This window comes from Cnephaeus nilssonii (genome assembly GCF_951640355.1).
Source record: "Cnephaeus nilssonii genome assembly, chromosome: 9".
Taxonomy (NCBI): Eukaryota; Metazoa; Chordata; class Mammalia; order Chiroptera; family Vespertilionidae; genus Cnephaeus; species Cnephaeus nilssonii.
The window spans coordinates 97,103,135-97,127,781 of record NC_137080.1 but is presented as its reverse complement, the minus strand read 5'-3'; the positions used below and the strand labels follow the sequence as shown (position 1 = coordinate 97,127,781).

At 55.4% G+C, this 24,647-nt stretch overlaps 2 protein-coding genes across 4 annotated transcripts; one reads left to right on the top strand and one right to left on the bottom strand.

Moving 5' to 3' along the window:
* Positions 1-1,507: 1,507 nt before the first annotated feature.
* GNL1 (G protein nucleolar 1 (putative)) lies at positions 1,508-9,871 on the bottom strand. Its single transcript, XM_079780387.1, has 12 exons — positions 9,737-9,871; positions 9,233-9,398; positions 8,792-8,928; positions 8,519-8,670; positions 8,326-8,397; positions 7,506-7,713; positions 7,267-7,362; positions 6,767-6,961; positions 3,384-3,562; positions 3,154-3,316; positions 2,814-2,954; positions 1,508-2,469 (listed from the first exon to the last, which is right to left on the bottom strand). Exons 1-12 carry the CDS (start codon positions 9,807-9,809, stop codon positions 2,222-2,224), a joined length of 1,830 nt encoding a protein of 609 aa, XP_079636513.1. The 5' UTR covers positions 9,810-9,871; the 3' UTR covers positions 1,508-2,221.
* Positions 9,872-10,539: 668 nt separating this feature from the next.
* Positions 10,540-17,170, top strand: PRR3 (proline rich 3; the record flags this gene model as incomplete). Of its 3 annotated transcripts, XM_079780390.1 has the most annotated exons (5): positions 10,595-10,668; positions 11,122-11,184; positions 11,631-11,737; positions 13,856-14,143; positions 14,385-17,170. In XM_079780390.1, the coding sequence occupies 3 exons, from the start codon at positions 11,668-11,670 to the stop codon at positions 14,489-14,491; spliced, it is 465 nt and encodes a 154-aa protein (XP_079636516.1). In that variant the 3' UTR covers positions 14,492-17,170. The 3 variants fall into 3 exon arrangements, with proteins under 3 accessions (XP_079636514.1, XP_079636515.1, XP_079636516.1); XM_079780388.1 differs by lacking the exon at positions 11,631-11,737 and having other exon boundaries at positions 10,540-10,668; positions 14,385-17,168; XM_079780389.1 differs by lacking the exons at positions 11,122-11,184; positions 11,631-11,737 and having other exon boundaries at positions 10,578-10,668.
* Between the last annotated feature and the right edge of the window lie 7,477 nt (positions 17,171-24,647).

The window sequence follows — 24,647 nt, the reverse complement described above, 5'->3', positions numbered from 1 at the left end:
TGCATGCCCCCAACTGGGGATCGAGCCTGCAACCCGGGCATGTGCCCTGACTGGGAATCGAACCTGGGACTCTCAGTCCACAGTCCGATGTTCTATCCACTGAGTCAAACCAGCTAGGACTCAACCCATTTTTGTTGGTTGTATCAGTGATGCTAAGAAATGAGGAACTACCCTGGACCACACATGCCACTTTGTCTCAGCAGCAGGACTAGAGCTAGGTGTGGAAAGAGAAGTTTGTCCAAATGGAATCCCAGCATAAATGAGATGGCCTGGCTTCTCTGTCCAGAGTGGTCGGAAGCTGTGGAAGTACCAGAACCCCACAGTGGACGTGACGCAGGCAGTGGGTCTGGGGACAGGCTCTGGGCATTCGCAGTGGAGGAGTGTGAGGCCCCCCACGCTTCTGTCCCTTTTAGTAAGTTTCCACTTCAACCTCAGGCGCCGGTATCGGGGTGCGACTTACCGCCCCGCCCAGCCCGGCTGTGCTGAGGTGGCTATTGTCCTAGAGCTCCTTTCCCAGGTCTGTGAGTGGGAGTGGCAGGGGCTCAGCATGAACCATGCAGCCAGGCCCTCAGGGAGGTGAGAGTTGCACGCTTCCAGGTTTCACCACTAAAACGCCCCTCCTCAGCTCTCCTCAGCTCCAGGCCTCAGATCTTCGTCCCACCCGGCTCTCCGTGCCTGCTGACACGCATGAGACGGCAGAAGGCGAAGCCGCTGAAGAGACCCCTTTCCCCCCGCTTTGAGATGACCTCCAGCAGCGGAGGCCTTCCCAGAGCCCCCGACCCTGAGGAAGCGGAGCTGGGACCCCTTCGTTCCATCGGAGCCCAGCTCTGAGGCTAGAGCCCCAAATGGAAGCCAGGTAGGTTTCCTCTCGGCCTGGGATTCTCTGACCGCACTTTGGGCAGCCTCCAAGCACGGTCACAGACTCATGCCATTTCAAGTTGGCTCTGCAGCACCAACTCCAGGACTTAGGCCGTTAATGGGACCAGTGAAGGGCGGAGCTTGAGGGACTGTGTGGCCCCAACACCTCAGCCTCTTTTGCTCCATTGCTGCCCGGTGACCCAGACCCTGAATGGGGTGCTTGAGTGGAAACGGGAACCTGGCACAGCCCCTTATCCACACCCCTACCTAATGGCTGACCTGGCAAACGGCAGTTTTGCTACAACCCAACCCAGACAACACTATGCCACCAATGAACAACCCATTCACCCTTTCCAAAAGTGAAACCTCCAAGTCCAGCTGCTTGCTTGACAAGGGAGACGTACAGCAAAGCCTTCCGGCCCGGACTCAGGAGAGCGGCAGCTGCTGGGATGCACAGGCCCCGTCAGACAGCTCACCCCGCACCGCGCACCGCGGCTGCACCCCAACCAGGGGGATGGGGCTCAGGAGGCTCGCCGGTGCCCCGCTCTCTGAACCCCCTTCATCCTCAGTGCATACGGGCTTCTGAAAAATGAAACTTAAACACTGCACTGAAAAGGTGGGTCCGCTCAAATCACAAAGGTGCACGCTATTTGTTTTCCAGTAATTAAGACTCTACTTGGACACATTTAATCAACATTTTCACAAGCATTTAGTCTTAACTAAGTATTTTCATCAACAGGAAGTTCTAGAGTTCTAGAATCATACGGTATGAGCCCCAGGAATTTGGAGAACCCTACACACCCCTCTTAATCCAGAAACGTGGACGCCCGAGCACGATCTTGCTCGGCCAGGCTGCAAATTCCAGGCAGGCCCGTCTGTGCGTTCCCCGCCGGGTGCGTAGCCAGCCGGACAGCCGGCGCTCCGTCAATCCTCGCGGGATTGGAGTAAATCCTGTGCGTTCTCACTTGGAGACATCAGTAGTGACACTTCTTCCTGCTGCTCTCCCAGAAGCTCCTGGTAGAACCCAGGTCCAGCAGCGGGGCACACAGGCTGCTGCTCCCACCTGAGGAGTGACAGCCCCTGAAGGGCGGGGCGCAGACCGGGCGCAGAGCCCGCGCTCCCCGGGGCCATGGCATTCCTGAGGTGCGTGGCAGTGGCATCAGACCCACTGACTCGACTCCTAAGAGAACTTTCCTTCGCGGAGAGAAGCCTCCCACCGCTGTCCGTCTCGGGCAGTGCGCCCACCTGAGGCCAGCTGGGGAAAGGCTACAAAGCAGACAATCTTTATTCACAGCTGGGGGGGCAGAGGGGACACCCCGGGTCAGTCCAAAAGCAGACACTGGGAGGGAGACGCACGCCTGGCTCAGCACTCGTCCTCCCCCAGCATGGTGTAAGGGTTTCGAGAGGCCAGGCTGGACACTGGAGCTGAGGTTGGGGTGTCCTCATCCCCTTCCCCCTCCTCATCCGCATCCCGGTCCTCCTCTCCCTCCTCCTCACAGGAGCTGCTCAGCTCTTCCTCCTCCTCCTCCTCTTCCTCCTCGTCACCTGCCGGCCCCACCCTACCCTGCAGAACCACCAGCTCCGTGGTCTCTGGATGGGACTCCCAGGTGCCTGCAGAACCAGAACCAGAAAGAACAGAGGGGAGTTTTCAACAAGGGGCTAAAGCCAGAGGACGACGGGGAAGAGGCAAAGACTAATAAGAATGTCTGTAGCTGCTGGCATGCATGCACCCATCCATCCCGCCTCCCATGTGCTGGGCACTGCACAGCTCTGCACACGTTAACTCCAGTTTTGGGCACCACTTTGCTGGGGGCAACTGGCACCCTGGTTTTGCAGATGAGAGCACGGCCTCAGACAGTAACGCAGCTGGCCGACAGGTGCAGACCCAGGCTTGCCCCGGCGTGTGCCACCAGCCCCCGCGCCTACACTACAGCGGGCGGGGCAGCAGCAGCGACCTTTCTGCTCCAGGTAGCCCGGCGGGTGGAAGCACAGGCGGAGGCGGCCGTCCAGCGCCAGCCTCAGGAGGCTGTTGGCCGCTCGGTACACGTCGTTCCGCGCCGCCTTCGCGGTCTTGTAGCCACGTTTCTCCGCCCAGGCTGAAGGGAGAAGAGAGCGGTGGGGAGGGAAGCTCATGACCCCACTGCCTAACAGATCTTTCCAGTTTCCCCCAGAATGTGCCAAGCCAGAGCTCTGGCTGCCCCTGTACACCAATCTGGGGTGGCCAGTAGCCGAGGAGAGGCGTGGGGACAGGGCAGGGCAAAAGGCCAGGGGAGGAGCCAGGCCCGCGGAACCCACCTTCACAGATGTCCCAGGCACACCAGGGGTGCTCGGCCGCGGGGTCCTCGGCCTCCGGGTGGCGCAGGTGGAGCAGGGCCTGCACAGGGACCCGGGCGGCCAGGTAGCCCACAGCAGTGTAGGGCTCCTGGATCTGGGCGATGGGGTAGATCCCTGCCAGAACCTGCGGGAGCACGAGCCTCAGCACCGGCCTGGACCTCCCGCCTCCCGCGCCCCCTCTGCCCTCGTACCTGCAGCTGCCTGGGCAGAAGGGAGGGGAAGATGAGGCCGGGGCAGTCACAGAGCTTCACGGAGGGCGTCAGAAAGTAGGTCTGAAAGTACCGCGTGTGGCCCGGGGTTCTGGAGACACTCACGACCTTCCGCCCCACCAGCCCGTTGATCAGCGAGGACTTCCCCACGTTGGGGAAACCTGAGGAAAGCAGGCAAGGTAGCGCCCGGCAGCGCCTTCCTCTGCGGCGGGAGGCGGGCGCTGCCGGAGGGCTGAGAGGGACAGGCTCAGGCAGGCAGGGAGCCGCCAGGGCTGCCAGGCCCATCCCGCCCTCCACCCCCGGCTTCGTGACCGCAAGGCCGCCCCCACCGCAGAGCGGCCAAGACTGCAGGACAAGCACGAGGGCGCCGGGCGCTGCGGGCCGATCGCCTCCTCAGTGCCTGCACAGCCCTGCTCGGCACGCTGGCCTCAGTGCCGATGTCCCTTCCGGAGGCTGTTTCCTACACCCCCTCAGCCCCCAACCCCGTGGCCACAGCCTGGAGCCGGTCACTTCAAGCCCTCAGCGGCCAGCCCCCTCTCCGACCGGACCCCATCTTTCCAGGTCACCCATCCTGACTCCTCCATCTCATTCTCACCCCGACTCAAGCACGGGAAAACGTTCCACCCCACTCATGTCCTCACGTCCTCTTGCCCAACTCCGACTCCATGATCCCACTCACCGCCTGTCCCTGTCCAGACCGATCCCTGGTCCCGCTCTCCCCTCCACCTCACTCACCCGGCAAAACCCCCGTCCTGTCAAATGCACTGTCCACTCAGCACCTGCTGCCGCAGCTGCGCCGCCTCCACCAGCGGGCGCTGCTTTCCGCGGGAGGGAGGCACAAACAGCACCCACAGCCATTTCTCTGCCCCTTTACGGTGAGACTCCTTCAAAGACTGGTCTCCTTTGGTCACGTCCTCCTCATGACTATAAGCTGTACCACGCACTCATATCTCTCTCTCTCTCTCTCTCTCTCTCTCTCTCCCCCTTCCCCCCCCCCCCCCCCGAGCCCCAAGGCCCTTCATTTGCTTCTGTAACTTGTTTCCTGAGGCCATTTCTTCTACGGCTCCCTCCTTCTACCTCTGTGGCTTTCTCAGTAAACCTCCTCTTATACTTTGAAAAAAACTGTAACAAACAAGCTGGTTTGGTTCAGTGGATAGTGCTGGCCTGTGGACTGAGGGTCCTGGGTTCGCTTCTGGTCAAGGGCACATGCCCGGGTTGTAGGTTTGATCCCCACTAGGGGGTGTGCAGGGAGCAGCCGATCGATGATTCTCTCTCATCATTGATGTTTCTCTCTCTCTCTCTCTCTCTCTCTCTCTCTCTCTCTCTCTCTCCCCTCTCCCTCTTTGAAATCAATAAAAATATATTTTTTAAAAAGAAAAAAACTAACATACACAAAAATGTGTAAAATATAAATGTGCCAGATGAACCCACCACCCTTCTGGCCCAGAGTATTGCGCTCGTCCCGGAGCCCAGCCCCTCCTGACCACAGCCCTGTGCCCGCGTGAGCCTGACCAGCCTGCCTTCCTGTCAGGGTGATGACCTGTGTACCCCTGAACCATGCAGTGCAGTTTCAGCTTTTCAACTTGACACAAATGGACGCCTGAACATGAGAGTCTGCCTGGCTCCTGGCTCCTAGCACTGCGCAGGCTCCGCTGGCCGCCCAGCAGGCTTCCCCTCCTCCCCTCACTGAAGCCACCCGTTCCCGCGCCAGGTCACGGGGCAGGTCTCTGCTCTCCTCTCACTTGACTTAGCAACCCGGGGCACAGCGAGCCCTCCTTTCCTCTCCAACACACGGCTCATTTGACACGGGGGCTCCCTGCTCCTCCTCCGCCCACCTCTGCACCTATCACTTCTCCCACATCTCACCCACCCAGGACTCTACGTACCAGGCATACCCACCCGTGGCTCCCAAACTTAAATCTCTCCCAAATTCCAATCTCGTCCTCTTCCCTAGACTCCAGGCTCGCATACCCACTACCTATTCAACATCTCCACTAGGGATACGCTTTTAATCTCGAAATTAATGTCTGAATCCCCTCCGTCTGCAGCCCCTCCAGTCTGCTCCTCTCCCACCTTCCTGTCTCGGTACTCCAGCGGCTCAGGACAACACCTGGCGCCCACGGCGCCACCTCGCGGCGCCTCTGCCCACACTTAGGACCCAGGCAGCTCCTGCGCACAGCGCCGTTTCTCACCAGACCGGGAATAAACCCCAGGGCCTTCTCTTAGCCAGTCCTTCAGGATGTGGCCCACCTGCCTGGCTTCACGGCTCGTCCCCTGGCTGGGCCCAAGTCAGCAAGCTCGTGCCCACCGCAGGCCCTCTCGCTTGCCCCTCCCACTCCACAGCCGCTCCTCCACCAGCCTGGGCTCTCCTTGGAGCCTCCCGGGCCTCCTCTTTCAGGCGCTCTCTATCCCTTTCCTTGTCCCTAAATACCACCTTTCAGGTGACTGCTCGATGTATTCACTAGAACAAGCTCCGTGAAGGGAGGGGTGTTTCTGCCATCTCCACGCAGCACCTGCGCCAGCCCCTGGCACCTCACGCTCAGGAGCGGACGCAGGAACGGAGCTGAGGGGAATCCAAACTCAGGGCTGCCTGTGTCCCAGCCGCGGCTCGCCCTGCCCCCCCTCCAACACAGGCAAGTCCGTGCCCAGGCCCGAGAGAGGGCACAGGGCCTGGAAAGGAGGCGTCTGCCGGAGGCGGCAGGCCGTCAGCAGTGGGGAGGCTTCCCCGACAAACCGGAGACCAACAGGAAGGTGGGGGCACTGCATGGAGCCACCTGGGCAGCCCCTGACTTCTAGGCCGGGCCCTTTTGGTTCTAGTAACACAACTCTGCCAGTCACTTCTCCGCTCTCCCACCAGAACTAAAGGGCCCGGGCCTGCTCAGACACTCCGCGGTCCCCACCACGAGCAGACAAATCTCTGCACTTCGGGGAGTCTCCCGGACAATAGACCTCGCGGCTTAAGATGCAGGAAGGAACCAACATTTGCTAAGCTCCTACTATGGACTAGTTAACCACAACTGAACAGGTCACACACATAGGTCACTCAGAACAGTGCCCGGAGGCAGTAAGACCAGACACTGCCACAGTCTAACAATTCTTCTTCTTATCCCCGCACCTGTCAGGCTCTCTCTGGACTCCTCCCTGCACTCCTCACATCTGCTCTCTGACTTGGGTATCACTGTCATCATTTGAAAACCAAAGCACCTAAGACCCAGGGTGAGTGAATACTTGCTCGAGACCTGTAGCCACTGAGAAGAGGTGGAACTTCACGCCTGCGGCCTCGCGAGACCCGGGAGCCCAGGGACCCGCCGCTCCCCTCCTTTCCAAGTGTCCAGCCCACCCTGCGCAGGCCGCCACTTCCTCACCCACGCAGCCGATGGTCACCACCCCGTCCTTGTAGCGCTCCTGGGTGGGGCCGGCTGGCTCCATTGCCGAGTCAGTCTGCTGCTCCACCAGGACCGCGGGCCCGTCCTCCTCTTCTTCCTCCTCCCCCGAGGCACTGCCCCAGGCGGCCCCAGCCACGTCGCGGGCAATCTTCTCCCGCCAGCTGCTCAAGTCCACTGCCCAGGAAGAAGATGAAGAGGGCTCTCCCTAGGGCCGCCGTCCACGATGGCACGACGGGGCACAGCCGGGTACCTGATGCCCTCGAGCTGGACAGTGACAGGCTGCACAGCCCGACCCTCCCCGGCCTGCACTGACCTCACCCTGGAGTCCAGTTTCCTGAAAGCCCCGGGAAGCCCTGCCTACCTGCCGCCTCTCTGGCCCCAAGGCCCTCTCCACCCTCCCTGGGCCCCCACCACGTCCATACGGGGCTGGCTTCAGGCAAGGTGAGCCGAGTGACTCTGGGCCTTGGGTCTCCACAAACCTTTCCCCGCCGTGATGGCTTCACAGGCTCTCAGCAGCTGCTCCGGCCCCATGGCCCGCGCCCATCCTCTCCCCCGCCTCCGACTCTTCTTCAGCACTGATCCAAGGGGACAAAAGGGTTGGCACATCCCCCCTGCCACCATCCTCAGGTCCAAAATCAGGTATCCCCCTGCCAACAAGCCTCCCTGTTCCCGTCCCCTGCCACCCCCTTCCCTGCTGCCCTCCTCACTACCCACTCACCGCCGCTATGATCCTGTGGGATGCGAGGGTCCCGAGGGAAAGAGGTGAAAAGGACAATGTGGAGCTGGGGAAAGTGTTGGTGGAAGTAATGCTTCCAGGCAACCACAAGAGCCGGCGGGGCCAGATCCACCTTGTTCAGCACCAGCACCAGGGCCAGGCCAAGCTCTCCGGTCACATACTCATACAGTGCCGGCGGGAAGTTCACCACCTGGGACGGGCGGGTAAGAGGAGGAGCAGTGAGAGGTCAGCCCAAAGCTCTCGGCCTCCAGCAGACACAGCTTGAGACAAGACCCTGGTGGCAGCGGGTTCTGGGACAAAGGGCAAATCAGCCCCACGGAACTATGAAGACAAAACCGGCCAAGTGCTACCTGTGCGCCCGCCTGTGCGGGAGTGCGTGTACAGGCCGCTACGGGCCTCCCCCCAAGTCCCCCCCCCCCGCCTCCCCCTCCCACTGCAGGGCCACAGCGAGGTGGGGCACAGGCTCACACAGGCCGTCCAGCAGAGCCCAGGCCCTTAGCCACCACCCAGCATGCCAGGTGAGTCCTGCGCTCACTGGGGGGCAGGGCACGGGAGCCCCCAGCTGCCTCATGGCACTTTCTACTGGCTTAGCTCTGCTGGGCTGGGAAACAGGGTAGACAGGTTTTCATCAAAGGGATGACGGAGAGGAGGGACAGGCTGTGGCCCCGGCGAATAAAGAACAGAGTCCCTGACAGCCGGCAGGAGACTGCAAAGGAAGGGCACCGTCTCCCAGCACCTGCCTCTGCCGGCCCCACGCGGTCCTCCTCCTCCTCGCACTTGCCCAGCTCACGCCAGTACTCACTGGGTGCCGGACATCAGTGATGAGCAGGACGATGTCAGACATCTCTAACACTCGCCACAGCTGCCTCCACGTCTGAAAAAGAAAGTCAATGGAAAAGGATCTGAGCCTCGAGTCCCTCTCCTGCCTGACCCCTGACCAGTTCAAGTTCACCCTTCGTCGCTACGCCCCACTCCTGTCCCCGCTCCAGTCACACCTCCAGATTGTGCTCAAAGTAGCTGAGCTTCTCTGAGGTGTACGCCCCATGAATCTTCCCAAGATACTCCTGGAAGCTCCGCTCCTCCTGGCTCATTAGTTGCTCCTTGGACATCTCGTAGCGCCAAGGGGGGCGCCGCGGGAAGTCCAGCACTGCAAAATCACGGAAAACCCAAGAAGTGCGAGGAGAGTTTCAGGTGTACCCCAGACCCTCCTTCCCCAGCCCGCTCCCCGTCTCACACTCCCCAGCCACAGCTGGCTGAGCTCCCCGCACCGGAACCAGGCTGGTAGACCTCCTGGATGTCCAGCTCCAGCATCTCGGCGCTGACGGGCTGCAGCACTTGCTCCCGGGCTGCCCTCTTTCTCTTCTCCACCTCCTCCCGGCTGTCCCGTTCAAAATGCAGTCGGTATCTACAGAGACCATGGCGCCACGGCAACCCTGTGGTCACACACTCCACTCCCGTGCAGACACTTCGCTAGCTCTCCCAAGGCTGCCTGCCTCCTCCCCGAGAGGCCTCGCCCAGGTCCCTCTCTCAGGCAATACCCTCACCCTCTACGCCTGGCGCCTTCCAGCCCCGCGGAAGGGAACATGGCGGGCCAGGAGACCCGGGCAGCCCAGCCCCACCACCTCCAGGGTCCAGCCGCCGCCGCGGCCAGCTCCCCGCCCCCCCCCTCATGCTCTAACTTCCTGGGAGGCGGGAAGGCCCAGTCTCACCGATTTGGGTCAAAGCCTCGCGGGCCCAGCCCCTGGGGAGGCTGCTGATTGAGCCGACGGATCTGATGGGTCACAGACTCGCCGTCCGAAGTGTCGGTCTGCTCCTCCCGCCGCTCCCGGCTGCCGCTGCGGCTGTTGGAGCTGGACCGCAGCCCATCTTGAAGCCCTGCGGGAGGAGCCGGTGACGCCGGGGCCAAACGACCCCTCCCCGGTCGTCCCGGCTCCGCTCCCGTCACCCCACCTCACTCCTTGGGCGGCCCGACCCCCCAGCCACCCGGCTCCGGGCCCTCCCGGAGGAGCAAGGGGTCCCTCCTCCAGCAGGAGGGGTGCCCTCCGCCCACTCTCCCTCCTTCCCCACCCTCTTCACGGAGGGCGCTGCCGAAGGCATCCGCTCCGCAGTCCCCGCGCGTGGCGGGCGCCCCCGCCCGCTCCCACGCCCCCGAGGGGCGGCGGGCACACCCCCCTCCCAGATGCGGGAGCCCGCGCCCCGCGCCCCGCACTCACCTCGCTTCCGCTCCCGCTTGTCCTGCAGCTGCTTCTTCTTCTGCTTCACGCTGAAGGGCTTCTTCCTCGGCATGGCCCGGACCGCCCCGGACCGCCCTCCGCCCCGCTCCCCGCCTCAACCGACGCCCCTCCCGGGGCGGCCAGGCCGCGGGCCCGGGACCCTCGAAGGGGCGGGGCCGGCGGTGACGTCGGCGGGCGGGCCGCAGCCGGGCGGGCGGGAGCGGGGCGCGAAGGTGTGGGGTCCCCGCACGTGGGAGGCCGCGGCACCGAGAGGGCGCGGCGGCGGCGAGGAGGCGGCGCGCGTGGGAGGCTCGCTCCCTCCGGCACGGGCGCTACCACCTCGCGCTCGGAAGGGGGACCGCTCGGCCGCTCCGCCCGGCGCGCCGGGGGGCCGGGGGCGGGCCGGTCACCGCGGGCGAGGGCGGGCGCCCCGCCGGACCCCGGTTCCCGGTGGAGGGTGAGGAGGAGCCGGTCCACGGGTCCTCAGCGCCGGCGAGGAGGGAAACCCGGGGACCAGCTGGGGACGGAGGTCAGAGGTCACGCAGTGGTGCCTCGGGTGTTACCATAGCAACCGGGGCCGGATGTGGCGACCTTCGGGTGCGACGGCCCTCGGGCCCGGCGGAGAGCCCGCGGCCGCGCGGAGGAGCGGGGGGCGTCCCGCGGGGCAGGAGGCCTGGCCTTCGCGGGCGCAGCGGGGGCGGCGGCGCGGGGCGGGTGACGTGAGAAACCGCACAAAGGCTCCCGCAGCCTCCCGGAAACTCCACGGGGCGCCTCTGCCCCCGCCGTCGCCCCGGAAGCGGAAACAGAAGCACGCGCTCCCGGCCCCGCCGCCGCCGCCACGATGCCGAAACGGAAGAAGCAGACGCAGCTGCAGCCGCCGCCCCAGGTGCCCGAGCGGGAGGCTGGGGACGAAGGCGACGGGCGGCCTGCGGGTGAGGAGCCGGGAGCCGGGAGCGGGCCGGCGGCGCGAGGGCGCGGCGGGCGGCGGGGGGGCGGCGGGGCCCGTCAGCTCGGCCCTCCCCCTTCCGCGGGCCGGGGAGAGGCGGCCGGAGGTGCGCGGTGCGGTGGCCGGGGCCGTCTGTGGCGGACGCCGGGGTGTGGGCGAGGCCAGCTCCGGGCGGGTTGATGGCCGCAGCGTCTGGCTGGGGAGGAGAAAGCCAGGTCTCCCTTCCGCTTTGCCCCCTTGAACGAGTCTCCCCTTTTTGTGAACCCCGGAAACTTTCGCAGAGGAAAGAGCAAATAGATGGGGTGAAAGCTCGTAACTCTGCTACGAATTACCTAGTTTTACTGGTTGGATTAAAAACGGAGCAATGCAACCAAAACCTAAGAGCAGGATCGCCAGTCCTTGGTGCGCTATAACGACCGTGCTTTGTGTCTGCTCTTAGGACCGCCCAGCCTCCTGGGCCCTCCCCCCATGGCCAATGGAAAGCCTGGTGACCCCAAGTCAGGTGAGCAGGAACGGGCCCCGTCCTTTGATAGGTTCTGGAGAAGGGAGCGAGGGAGGGACTAAAACCCAGGAAGGTTTTTAAATCGAAAGATCGGGATCCGGTACCTAAATGAAGAGATTTTGTGTGTTCCCGGATTGGAAAACTCAAATATTGTAGATTCCATGCATTCCCAGTTATACTACCCTTGTTTTGTTTTTGTTTTTTTGGTGGAAATAAGAATTCTGCATTATTGTATGGAAATGCAAAGGATCGAGGAGAGATTGCAAAGCCAGTCTTGAGGTGGGAGGGCGCACTGCACAGCAGGCTTGCTCTACAGCTAGTTATGTAGTGTTGGCGCAAGGACAGGCGAGTAAGTCAACAGAACAGCATTGGGTCCCCTATCGGCCCACGCACATGTGGACACTTCCTTTATGATGAAGATGGAACTGAAATAGTGGTCTTTTTAGCAAATGATGCTGGATTAATTGGATACCCAAGGGGGAGATGAAATTTGACCTGTTCATACCACATACAAACATCAATTCCAAGTGGAATCTCGATCTAAGTGTAAAAGGTAAATAATTCTAGAAAATAAATTTATCTCATGGTCTTAGAGTAGATAAGCATTCTTACACAGAAAACACACATTAACCATAAAGGAGAGCTTTGTCAACTACCACATTAGCAAATACAAACTTTCGTTAATCAAAAGACACCATTAAGAAATTAGAACAGGCCCTAGCTGGCTTGGCCTGATCCCCAGTGGGAGGTGTGCAGGAGGCAGCCGGTCAATATTTCTCTCTCATCATTGATGTTTCTATCTCTCCTTCTCCCTTCCTTTCTGAAATCAATAAAGAAGTATCTTTTTTTAAAAAAAGAAATTAGAACAGAAGATGCTTACAATAAATGTAACCAATAAAGAGCTCATATCCAGAATATATAAAGAACTCTTTGGGACAGCCTGTTAGAAAAGTGGGCAAAGGACTGAATAGACACCTCATTAAAACCAAAATCTAATTGGCCAAAAACGTGTGCACAATACCATCATTAGTTGACAAGTAAATGCAAGATAAAAACATGCCGCTTTGAAATTGAAATGCTGGAGTGCTGTCAGTGGGATTGTAAAATGGTGTAGCCACTATGGAAAGCAGTATGGAGATTGCTCAGAAAACTAAAAATATGCCCCGCTGGCGTGCCTCGGTGGTTGAGCCTTGACCTGTGAACCAGGAGGTATGATTCCATTCCTGGTCAAGGCACATGCCTGGGTTGCAGCTTGATCCCCCATTTGGCGGGGCGGGGGTGGGGGGGTGCAGGAGGCAGCCAATCGATGATTCTCTCATCATTGATGTTTCTATCTCCCTTCATCTCTGAATTTGATAAAAATATATTTTAAAACAAATTTAACCCTTTGCACTCGCTTGCTTTTTTCTCGATTCCTTTATTCTAATGTTAACCGTGTGGGGTCACACTCGACATCCGAGTGCAAAAGGTTAAAAATAGAACTACCATATGATCCCGCAATTCCACTCTGGAAAGCAGGATCTTGAAGAGATTTGCACACCCATGTTCATAGCACCATCCACAACAGCCAAGAGATGGAAGCAACCCAAATGTCTGCTGACGGCTGACTAAGAAATATGGTGTATTCATACAGTGGGATGTTACTCAGCCCCCAAAAGTGAAAATCCTGTAAGAGGCTATCGTGGATGAATCTTGAGACCATTATGCTAAATGTAATAAGCCACTCACAAAAAGACAAATACTATATTATTGCTCTGATATAAGGTGTCTGAAGCAGTTAAATTCATAGACACAAAGTAGAAAGGAGATTGCCAGTTTAGTAGCTATGGAGTTTTCAGTTTTGCAAAGTGAAAAAAGTTCTGGAGATCTATTTCACAATCATGTGAATTTATGTAGCACTACTGAGATGTACACTTAAAAACAGTTAAAATGGCAGGTTTTATGTTAGCTGTTTTACCACAAAAAAACTTTTCACACTCAGCAGATGCCAGAAACAAAAAAGATTGACAATAACCTGGTGTTGTCAATAACTGCTGGTGGGGGTGAAACTGGTACAGCCATTTTGGAGAAAGTTTGACATTATTAAACTTGAGCATACATATCCTCTAGGACCCAATAATACCTCCGCTAGGCATATACTCAACAGAAATGCATACATGTCAACAAAGACGTGTAAGAATGTACATAGAGCAATTTTAGTTATAGCCCAAATTGGAACCCACCCCCATGTCCATCAGTAGAATGGACAAACTGCACTGCATTGGAAACCAGCGAACTGCTGCAGGCAGCCTGGACGAATCTCACTAACGTGATGTGAGCAAAAGGGGCCAGACACAAAAGACAGGCTGTATGATCCCACTTAGGCCAAGTTCAAAAACAGCCAGAACTTCGCTGTGGTGCCAGAAGTCAGACAGTTCCCTTTGGGGCGGGGGGTGACTCCTGGAGTGTTAAGTCCTATCCCTTCTCCTGGGTTGTGGAAACACAAAAGTGTTTGGTCTTTGGTGATAATTGAGTCGTGCACTTGAAATCGGTGTATTGTGTGTGTGTGTGTGTGTGTGTGTGTGTGTGTGTGTGTGTGTGTGTGATGTACTTCAGTTTTTAAAAATCAGGGCTGCTTTCTTCGGATTAAGTTGGCCATTGATGACCTTTCCGTGGTTCTCTCTCTGTCCAGCTCTCCGCGGAGGTCCCCCGGGACCCAGGGGACTGATGATTCCACCGCTGCTGAGTCTCCCACCTCCTCCCCGGGGCAGGGGCCCAGTGTGGGGAGGCTTAGGCCCCAGGTCTCGCCCATATGGTCGAGGTTGGGGGGTCAGTGCTGAGCCTCCTTTTCCTGGACCAGACCAAGGTAGTCTCCCCAGGGGAGGCTTTCACAAAGAACAGAGACATCCTCGAAGGCTCAAAAGCTGGTCGCTTGTCAAGAATGCCTGCCCCCTCGAGGATGCAGCCCCGGTTATGGAAGGTGAGGTCACTTGCTTATGCCTATATACATTGACTCCCCATCACTCTCAGGGTGACCAGGACTCTTCCTTTGTCCTTTTGAAGTGGGAGTAGCTCTGAATGTTTTCCTCCCAGGAGAAAGACGAGCCTTCCGGAGTGCCGGGGAAGGGTGGGGAGCAGGAAGTCTGCCCGCCCTCCGCTTTCCGGGACATTGGTTTGCTTCCTCACTCACATTTTAAATTGCCGTTTTCACTTGTTCACAGACAAATCTAACCGCCCAGTCTGCCGACACTTTGCCAAAAAAGGCCACTGTCGATATGAGGACCTCTGTGCCTTCTACCACCCAGGCGTCAACGGGCCTCCTCTGTGAGACTGCCTTCTCAGCGGGGCTGGAGGGAGCCCGTCACCGAGCAGCCGTGTATTTCCCGCCCCACCTATCACCTCCCCATTCGGGGTTCAGAGTTGTGTTTCATCACTGGGGTAGGTGGGCACTCTTTCTGCTGATCCGGCCTCCGGAGCCTCGCCTTGAGGCCCCCGTCTCTGCTCCCTCGGCTGCCTCCTGGGTCCTCGGCCCTCGCCACTGACTGCCGAGCAGGAGACGGACTAGTTGCCGCCTCTTGTGTGTCTGTCCACCAGCCGCAGCGCTGCCCTCGAGTCCTGAGCCCGGAGCAGTGTCCCCCACTCCCCCTGCTGCTTGTTGCCAGCCCCCCTGTGCGAGCCCTGCCCCAGCGCTGTGCTGCTGGAGGAACCCCGGGGTGTCTGGCCTGGGGTCCAGTTTGGATGACGCCGGGCCCTTCCCGAAAAGCCGCTCACCTGCTCTGGGATCCCGTGGTTTCCCCGCCGGTAGCAGGGCCGGAGATCGCTGTGCGGGATGAGCGCACCCCGTAGCCTGTCTCAGTGTCCGTGGCATTTCTGTGGCTTCTCCGCACTAGAGTGTTTCTGCCCCAACGAGGGAGGCTGGGCTGCCTCTAGGCTCTCCCCACCCCAACAAGGGAGCATGGGGACTTCCCGCAAGACTGCCACCCTGGCCCCCCCGTTCTGGTGCCACTTTCTCTGGGTGTGACCCGGGCCAGGAGGTGTGCTCTCAGCCTCCGGCGGGCCTGCCCCGTTTCCTCCCCAGCCGAGCTCCTTAGCCCAGTCCTTGGGAGGCCCCGGGCCTCCGTGTGAATTCTGTGAATCTCCGCCTGGACAGTCCTGCCCTCGCCCACCTCCGGCACTGCTGCTGGTTGTTTTCTGTGAAAACGGCAATGAGCAGACTCGGTCTTGAACTGGCCCTGAGGCCATGGGTCAGGAGTTGTGTGGGCAGCGGGGAGGGTGAGAGCCGTTGGAGAACTGAAAATGAATTTTGTTTCTTTTTAACGTTTTTTATATCAGTAATAAATGCAGTGGGAACAAGCCTCTTTAATCCTGTGCTGTGGCTCCCCCAGGTGCAGGGGGCTGTCCTGGAGACCTGGGTTCCTGGGTTCCCGTGCAGTGGGCGAGGAGAAAGGCGGTGCTGAGGTTCCTTCCAGGCCGGAGGGGCCCTCAAATCGACCGGCTGCATTACGTTCAAGGGAAAGGTTTTGTGGGAGAAAAGCAAAGCCAGGTGTCGGGATAACTTCAAGCGTTTGCTCTGCCTGTAGCTGGGTGTTTGCTGAGTGGTAGTGACAGCGGCATCCAGCGTCTGGAGTGCCTCTGGGCCAGGCAGTGCGCTCGGCACCACAAGTCCCTGAGCTGAAAGCAGTGAGTTGGAAACCCGCAGGGGGAGACATGTTTACCAAAAAGTCACAACTACGTGCAAGTTAGACCTGCTGATAGTGCTGTAAAGCAAGACATGCCCGGCTAGTGTGACTCAGTGGTTGAGCATCAGCCTCTGAACCAGGAGGTCACCCATGGTTCGATTCCTGGTCAGGGCACATGCCCTGGTTGTGGGTTCAGTCCCCAGTGTGGGGCGTGCAGGAGGCAGCCGACCAATGATTCTCATCATTGGTGTATCTGTCTCTCCCATTCCCTTCCTCTCTGAAATTAATAAAATATTTTATGGGGGAAAGAGAAGAAAGGGGGAGTATGTGATAAAGGGAAGCTTGGGAGATGACACCTGGGGCCAGCTCGGAAGGACAGTCGGGTGAGGTGGGAGAGCAGTGCAGGCAAATTTTTAAGTAAAGCCTTAGGAGACTTTCAGGCAGGTCAGCATCACAGAAGATCACCTTGGTGTGGAGACCTGTCCACGCTGGAGGTGGAGGTCATAGCTGCTTCAGTCACCGGCGAGTCGCAGTGGTAGCGTGGGCGGGAGTGGAGTGGAGAAGAGGACTTGGAATAAGTCATGATGCGAGTGTTGAGGTTTCTCGGGCAGCTGTGGCTTGCGTGACTAAGTGCCGTGTTCAAAAGAAAGGCATTGAGGAAAGCAGCAGGGTGCCACTCACCTCTTTTGAAATGGTTGTGTTTGAACTGCCTTTTTAAAGGGGAGATATCAAGTAGGTAGTTGAATATACAGTCTGGTATTCAGATTAAAATGAGGCATAAACCTGTTATCTGCATATAGGTGATGGTTGAAGCCCTGAGCACAGATACACTATTCACTCTGTAAACATTAAGCGCCTACTATGGCTCAGTATATCAGCTGCGAGTTCAATTGTAACAGAGACCAAATTAGTTTTCTCACGAGTCGAGAGGTAGACAGTCCATGGCTTGTGTGGCAATCATGCCACCACAAGTTCCCTGAGAGTTACCTCCCCCCAGATCTCCGCTCCACAATCTCTGGGGTCAGTCCAAAGTGGAACCCCAGTGTGCTCATCCATGCTGCAAGCCTCAGGCTGCAGGAAGGGCTATGCACACCAGCTGTCTTGGACGGAATTTCCTCCAGCTGACAGGATATATGCCACTGGCTGTGAGTCCCATGGCCAGTACCTCGCTCCGGGAAGCCATGTGCTGAGCGAAATGTTGGACTTTCAGCAGGTGACAGCGGGGTGGGATGAACGTCCTCTACAGCCCTCCTCCGTGCTGACGTTTCCAGTTGTGGTAGAAAATAAGAGTGAAACCCTGTCAAAGTGGGTCTGTTAACTCGGAAGAGTTTATTCATTACAAGAGGGTTAGGAATGACAGGATTGGGGCCGGGTTAGGGGAAGGGGAAGGTTCCAGGAAGCGAGGGGGGGGGGGTCTGGATTGGGAGCTGTCAGGAAGTAAGGGCACTTCTGTGATTGCACATCTTAATCTCATCTCAGAAGGAAGGAGGAATGAAACATGGGTAAAGTTAAAATGGTAAAAAATAAAATTAAAAATGGCCGTCACTCATTGTAGCCAAGAGGGGGCTGTTGAGTATTGCTTGGTATTTATGGCTCACGCTGTGACATAGTTTTTGTCCGTGCTTAAGCAAGCCCACCACTGTTGGTCTTCATCACTGTCGCAGAATGACCTTGTCTGCCCTTGGTGCTCTAAGGTTTACAATGAACATGAGAACACCAAGGCCAGCTGTGAGCACCAGGCTACTTTCCAGTTGTTTTTCTCAAAAGTAAACATTGATTAATGATATAAAGGATACAAATTGGGTATTACAGAGAGGATAATGGGGCTGCTCGAGAGGTGGTTGACAGACCTGTCTGAAGGATCTGGTTGGCGTCACCTGGGAGGAGAATGTCAGGTGGAAAGAAGAGAGCCCAGAACTCAGCCGTGCGGAAAGCTGACGATGGCCAAGGCCGAGCAGACAGGAGGGACGCTGGAGAGGCATCTGCCAGGCACCACGCTGAGTTCTTATGTATTGTCTTACTTAAGCCTCACACTCCTTCAGGGAATCCTCTAGTGCCTTCTCTGAGCCAGGCCCCATTTAGGAGCTGGGGGTATACCAGTGAAAAAGACAAAACCTGGCCCACACGGCACTCAGTTATTGAGGACGATCAACAGTGAGACGTGTAATATCTCAAGTGTAAGTGCTCTGAAGAAGAGTGAAGGCAGAGGCTGCAGGTAACATGGGAAGAGAGGAATAAAGCCCGAAACTAAATGAGGAAGCAACCACACGAATATTGGGGAATGCATTCCCGGCGTAGGGAGCAGCACGGGCAAAGGCCCTGAGGTGGAAGTGAGGCTCAGTGTTTGAGGTGGAATAGAAGGCCTATGAGGCCAGCCTGGCAGATGAGACCAGGAACCCCGACTGGCCAGGCCATACCGAGCATTTGGATTTTCTTCTGAGTGATTTGAGCAAATGGTGTACATTTTAAAACTTCTGACACTGGCTGGGTGGCTTAGTGGCTAGGAGCTTCGTCCAGTACACGGGAAGGTCATGAGGGCTCAAATACCGGTCAGGGCACATACCCAGGTTGTGGATTGGGTTCAGTCCCCAGTCAGTATGCATATGGGAGGCAACTGATCCATGTTTCTCTTTCACATGGATATTTTTCTACCTCTCCCTCTCTAAAGTCAATTAAAATTAAAATAAATCTTATACTGACTGAAGGACAGACTCAAGGAGAATAACAGCAGGAAGAGCAGTTAGGAGGCCACTCCTGTAGTCACGGGAAAGAGATGGCTTGCTCGGGGGTAGAAGTGGAAAGAAGTAGAGAGATTTAGGATGTGTTTTAAAGTCTCAATTGATGACAACTCATCTTTCCAATTGCTCAGTTTAGAAACCTCAGAGTCATCCTTAATTTGTAATATCTGACATCCAATTCATTAATCAAATCCACTGGCTCTTTTTTTCAAATACTAGTGGCCCAGTGCATGAAATTCATGCACATTAAAAGGGAATTAATTAGAGGAAATATTTTAATACTAGAGGCCCAGTGCATGATTAAATCATGCACGTGTAGGGTCCCCTAGTCCTAACCTGCCATCCAGGCCATATCCACTGCCCCGCAAAGCCTAGCACGCTCCGCGGACACTGCTAACAGCCTGCTCCCCGCTTTTGATGGCAGGGGGTCCGCTGGTGCCGGAGAGGACACAGCTCCCTGCTTTCGATCGCGGGGGAGCTGGCTGGCTGGCTGCTGGTGCACCAGGCCTTTCGAAAGGAGCCTTTCAAAAGGCCTGGTGCACCAGCGGACAGCCAGCCAGCTCCCCCACTTTTGATGGTCCGCAGCAGGACGTGGGATCGCTGCCCCAGAGGCCCCTTCTGTGCCGCAGCACAGCCATGGTGCAGACGCTGAGCTCGCGCCGCCACTGGCGACGTGAGCTCAGCGTCCCGCCGGCCCAATTGGCCACCCCGAGTCCCGCCCCCTGCACCTCCCGCTGGCCCAATCGTGGGTGTAGCGGAGTGATGGTAATTTACATATTACCCTTTTATTATGTAGGATTGCTATTTGCCCTTTCTCTATAATAGAAGTGTCAGAGATGAAAGAAAATTAGTAAAATGTATATGAAAATCTTCCTCCTGTCAGAGCCTGGGGTGAAGGGCGCGGCCTGAGGTCCCCCGGCCCAGCCTTGGGGCAGGGAGCGCGCCTTGGGGTCCCCCGTCAAGCCCCTCTGGGTGGGGGCTTGGCCAGCCTGGACTGGGGCGGGTGGTGTGACCTGAGGTCCCCTGTCAAGCCCCACCATGGGGGTGCAGCCTGAGGTCACCTGGCCTGGACTGGGGTGGGGGTCTCAGCCTGAGGTCCCCTGTCAAGACCTGCTGGGCAGGGGGCGCAGCCTCAGGTCCCTGCTAATTGCTCGTTATGGGAACCCCACCTCTGCTGTGGGCGCAGCCATCTTGTGTTACAGGAACCCCACCTGCGCTGTAGGTGCAGCCATCTTGTGACAGTGTGATGGTTAATTTGCATATTACCTCCTTATTATATAGGATATCCAGAAATCAGCCCTTCCCCCACCTCCACTACTATCTTCCTGGTCCAAGTCACCTCTAACTGGCAGAAGCTAATTCCAGCATGTCATAAATGCAAATTTTCATCAAAAGGTTGATGGAACCTGGAGGCTTCAGCAGGGCTGAAGATACATATTATTGCCTGCTGGAATGGCCGAAGGCATTTCCCCAAACCTGAATTTACATAAATGATTTCCTGTTGCCAGAAAGCTGAGGGCATTTCTATTTACATGTTATTGCCTCCTGCTGGCCAAACACCTGAACAGCCGAAGGCAGTTCCCCCAAATCTGAATGCCTACTGTATATCAAACCTTACCTTTTGATGTGTATATCTGCTTTGCTTTAGCGCAATTTGTGCTAATAAAAGAGCTAGGGTCCAGAGACTCAGAGAACTTGGTTACTGAAGCTAAGCCCTCCTCTGGCTTTCCCATATATTACAAATTTATGTCATATATATATATATATATGTATGTATTTAAATATATTTTATTGATTTTTTACAGAGAGGAAGGGAGAGGGATAGAGAGTTAGAAGCATTGATGAGAGAGAAACATCGATCAACTGCCTCCTGCACACCCCCTACTGGGGATGTGCCTGAAACCAAGGTACATGCCCTTGACAGGAATCGAACCTGAGACCCTTGAGTCCGCAGGCCGACACTCTATCCACTGAGCCAAACCAGTCAGGGCCAAATTTATGTTATATTTCTAATCTCTTTATCAATTTACACACAGCGCCTTCTCTAGATTCCTGAACCCTTCCAGATGCTGGATATCACCCCAGCATTACCTAACGGGTCTCCCTGCTTCTGTCATCCTGCCTACCCCATACCCTTAGTCTAGTATCAGCACAGCACCCAAAGTCATTCTTTTATTTTGTTTTTTATTCTCATGCGAGGATATTTTTCTATTGATTTTTAGAGAGAGTAGAAGAGAGAAGGAAAGACAAAGAGAAACATCAACGTGAGAGAAACACATCAGTTGGTTGCCTCCTGCATGCACCCTGACCAAGGCCCGGGCCAGGGAGGAGCCTGCAACCAAGGTACGTGGTCTTGACCTGAATCGAACCCAGGACCCTTTGGTCCGCAGGCTGATGCTCTATCCACTGAGCCAAACCAGCCAGGGCCAAAGTCATCCTTTTAAAATGTAGGCCAGGTTAGGTGACTTCTCTGCTCAAAACCTTGTAATGACTTCCATTTTAGTCAAGAGTAGAAGCCAGTTCCTTAAGATGACCTGAAAGACCCTTCCCAATGCAGACCCTCTGTGCTTCCCTGCTCACCTCTCCAGCCCTGGCTGCCTCCCACCGCTGGCCTCGCTCTGTGCTCCTCAGGGAGGCCCAAGACACTTCTGCTGTGGGAGGGTTCTTCTGGAACTCCATGGGGCCAAAACCCGCCCTTTCTGCAGGGCTTCGCCTTACTTTCATCTCACCAAGGCCTCATGAACAGTCTCTTTAGAACTGTGATCTGCTCTCCTGATACTTTTTACCTTAGTCTCTATTTTCTTTTTTCCATAGCATTATCTCTTCTGCTACTGATATAAGCAAAGATCCTTGCTTTACTTGGTTATATCCCAAGACACTAAGTACAAGGGTACCTTGCACATCCCATTCAATAAATACTTTTTTAAAATAAAACTAGGTATGGTGCATGAAATTCTTGCACTGGGGGTGGGGGTCCCTCAGCTCGGCCTGTACCCTCTAACAGTCTGGGACCCCTCACTCCTTACTGTCTGCCTTCTCACTGCTCCTTACTGCTTGGCTCACTGCTCCTTAGGTCTGCCGGGAAGACAGGAGGGGCTCCCGCTACCACCACTGCACTTGCCAGTTGTGAGCCCAGCTTCTGGCTGAGTGGCGCTCCCCCTGTGGGAGTGCACTGACCACCAGGGGGCAGCTCCTGCATTGACCGTCTGCCCCCTGATGGTCAGTGTGAGTCATAGCGACTGGTCGTTCTGCCGTTGGGTCGATTTGCATATTAGGCTTTTATGATATGAGTGAATAAGTAAATAAATGAGTGAAACAAGGCTTGCTGAGGAGGAGGAGGGATGGAGAGAATCTCTTCGTTTTAGCCCAAGAATAAAAAGATTTCTTTTCAATTTTAGCTATTATTTTTATTTGGTTATTTAAACTTATTTTAAATTATAGTTGACATACAATAACATTAGTTTCAGACGTAGTGATTAGACATTTATATACTTCACAAAGTGACCACCACAAGTCTAGTACACACCTGACACTACAGAGTTATCTTATTGACTATGTTCCCCATACTACACTTTATATTTTATTTCATTTTTTAAATATATTTGTATTGATTTCAGAGAGGAAAGGAGAGGGAGAGAGAGATAGAAACATCAATGATGAGAGAGAATCATGGATAAGCTGCCTCCTCCACGCCCCAGACCAGGGATCCAGCCCATAACCCAGGCATGTACTTTTGACTGGAATTGAACCTGGAACCCTTCAGTCTGCAGGCCAAAGCTCTATCCACTGAGCCAAACCAGCGAGGGCAATTTTTACATATTAATTTGATATATTTATTGTGCCGTGCCAGCACAGCCAAGGGTTCGGCGAGCCTGAGGGAGGGCCGGTGAAGGATGAAGAAAAGACAGACAAAGAGAATAAGCTGGGTCTAGGTGGATCTTCTGTGCCTGGCTAAGACCACAGAACAGATCCAGACTACAAGCTGAGCCTTTATTTTATAGTCAGGGATAAACAAGGTAATTTACAATGTTCTTGTAAGTTTCACTTGTTTGGCAGCACTTGCTGCACCTCCCACAGCCCATTAGCTACCCAGAAAAGATCTAGGGAGCAGTCACAAGATAAAGCTTAATTATTCTAAGAGGGCTGTGCCCTCTAAGCTGGGACTTGTTTTTGGCTTTGCCAGCAGGTCAGTCCGAGGCTTAACCCTATAACTGCACCCTATATCTCGCCCTTCTTTTAATTTTAAGCTCCTAATAATGGAAGTAAAATTTAAACATAAAGAACAAAGTTCTGACTATTAAAACATTAACAAAACAATACCAATGCAAAACCCAATAACAGAACAATGCCAATGTAAAACCCAGACATGGTTATTAATAAAACAATGCCAATGCAACACTACAATAATAGAGAAATCAAACTACAGTATCATTTTCCTACTAAATGAAAGTTTCTTTTGCTGATTTACTCAGAGTCCTTGGACTTGGCTGCACAAGACTTTGCAGAAGACTGGCAGCTAACCAATGCTAGCATGGCCCGAAACATGGTTGAGGGCGTAGCTTCCACTTCCTGCTTTTCTGCCATCTGCCAGGCCTCAGTTGTTAACTTCTTCAGCTGACCCCATGTTGGCACCTCGGTCTCTTGCGCAGCCTTCGTCATCTTCCTTTTCCACTTTGCTGTCATCAGGGCAACTCTCAGTTTTTTGAACGATGGGACAAGGAGCTTCTCTGGGTCCATTGTGGTGACATACGTAACGCCCTGGCACCCAAATTGGCTGTGCTGCTCCTTCTGGAAAGATACAAACACAACCTCTTCCCCACATCATTACTGGATCTGGTCCAAACCATTGTCCAGTTTGTGCATCCTTCCATCGGGCTAACCCCGCACAGGCTATTGTACCGGAGGCCCAATGCCTTTTGGCTGCTGTACGACCCTCTGCATCGCAATTCAAAAATTTAAAGCATAGAGAACATGACTGAGTTTGTTTTGGGGTGCCACATAACATCCGTCTCCCCCTTTCTGTTTTTTTTTTTTTTAATATATATTGATTTTTTACAGAGAGGAAGGGAGAGGGATAGAGAGTTAGAAACATCGATCAGCTGCTTCCTGCACACTCCCTACTGTGTATGTGCCCACAACTAAGGTACATGCCCTTGACAGGAATCAAACCTGGGACCCTTGAGTCCGCAGGCCAATTGCTCTATCCACTGAGCCAAACCAGCTAGGGCCCCTTTCTGTTTTAGTAATTGCATTTTACGAGTACGATTTGCTTTTTCCATTATTGCTTGACCTTGAGGGTTGTAAGGGATAACAGTTTTATGACAAATTTGATATAGCTGACAAAAATGTTGAAAAGCAGAACTAGTGTATGCGGGTCCATTGTCTGTCTTTAGCTCTAAGGGAGGACCTAGTACTGTAAAGGCAGCTAGGCAATGATTAATTGCATGTTTGGCACTCTCTCCCGTTTGGGGAGTCGCAAAGATAAAGCAGGAACAGGTATCTACATTAACGTACCCATCTATGCTTTCCAAATTCCAGTATGTGGGTGGGGTGACATCCATTTGCCAAATTTGATTAGGCTTAAGACCCCTAGGATTAACCCCCAACGATTGTACAGGGCAATGAATTACACACTGAGAGCACTGCTGAACAATTTGATGAGCTTGTTCCCTAGAAATATGGAATTGTTTGCGCAAGGCAGCAGCATTTTGATGATGCAAAGCATGGGAGGACTGGGCAAGAGAAAATGGGGTAGCCTCTTGCATTACAGCAAGGAGGCGATCAATAGCATCATTGCCTATAGCTAATGGACCAGGGAGACCTGAATGAGATCGGATATGACCAATACAGCAGGGAAATTACCCCTAGCCGGTTTGGCTCAGTGGATAGAGCGTCAGCCTGCGGACTCAAGGGTCCCAGGTTTGATTCTGATCAAGGGCATGTACCTTGGTTGCGGGCACATACTCAGTAGGGAGTGTGCAGGAGGCAGCTGATCAATGTTTCTCTCTCATTGATGTTTCTAGCTCTCTATCCCTCTCCCTCTCTGTAAAAAAAAAAAAAAAATCAA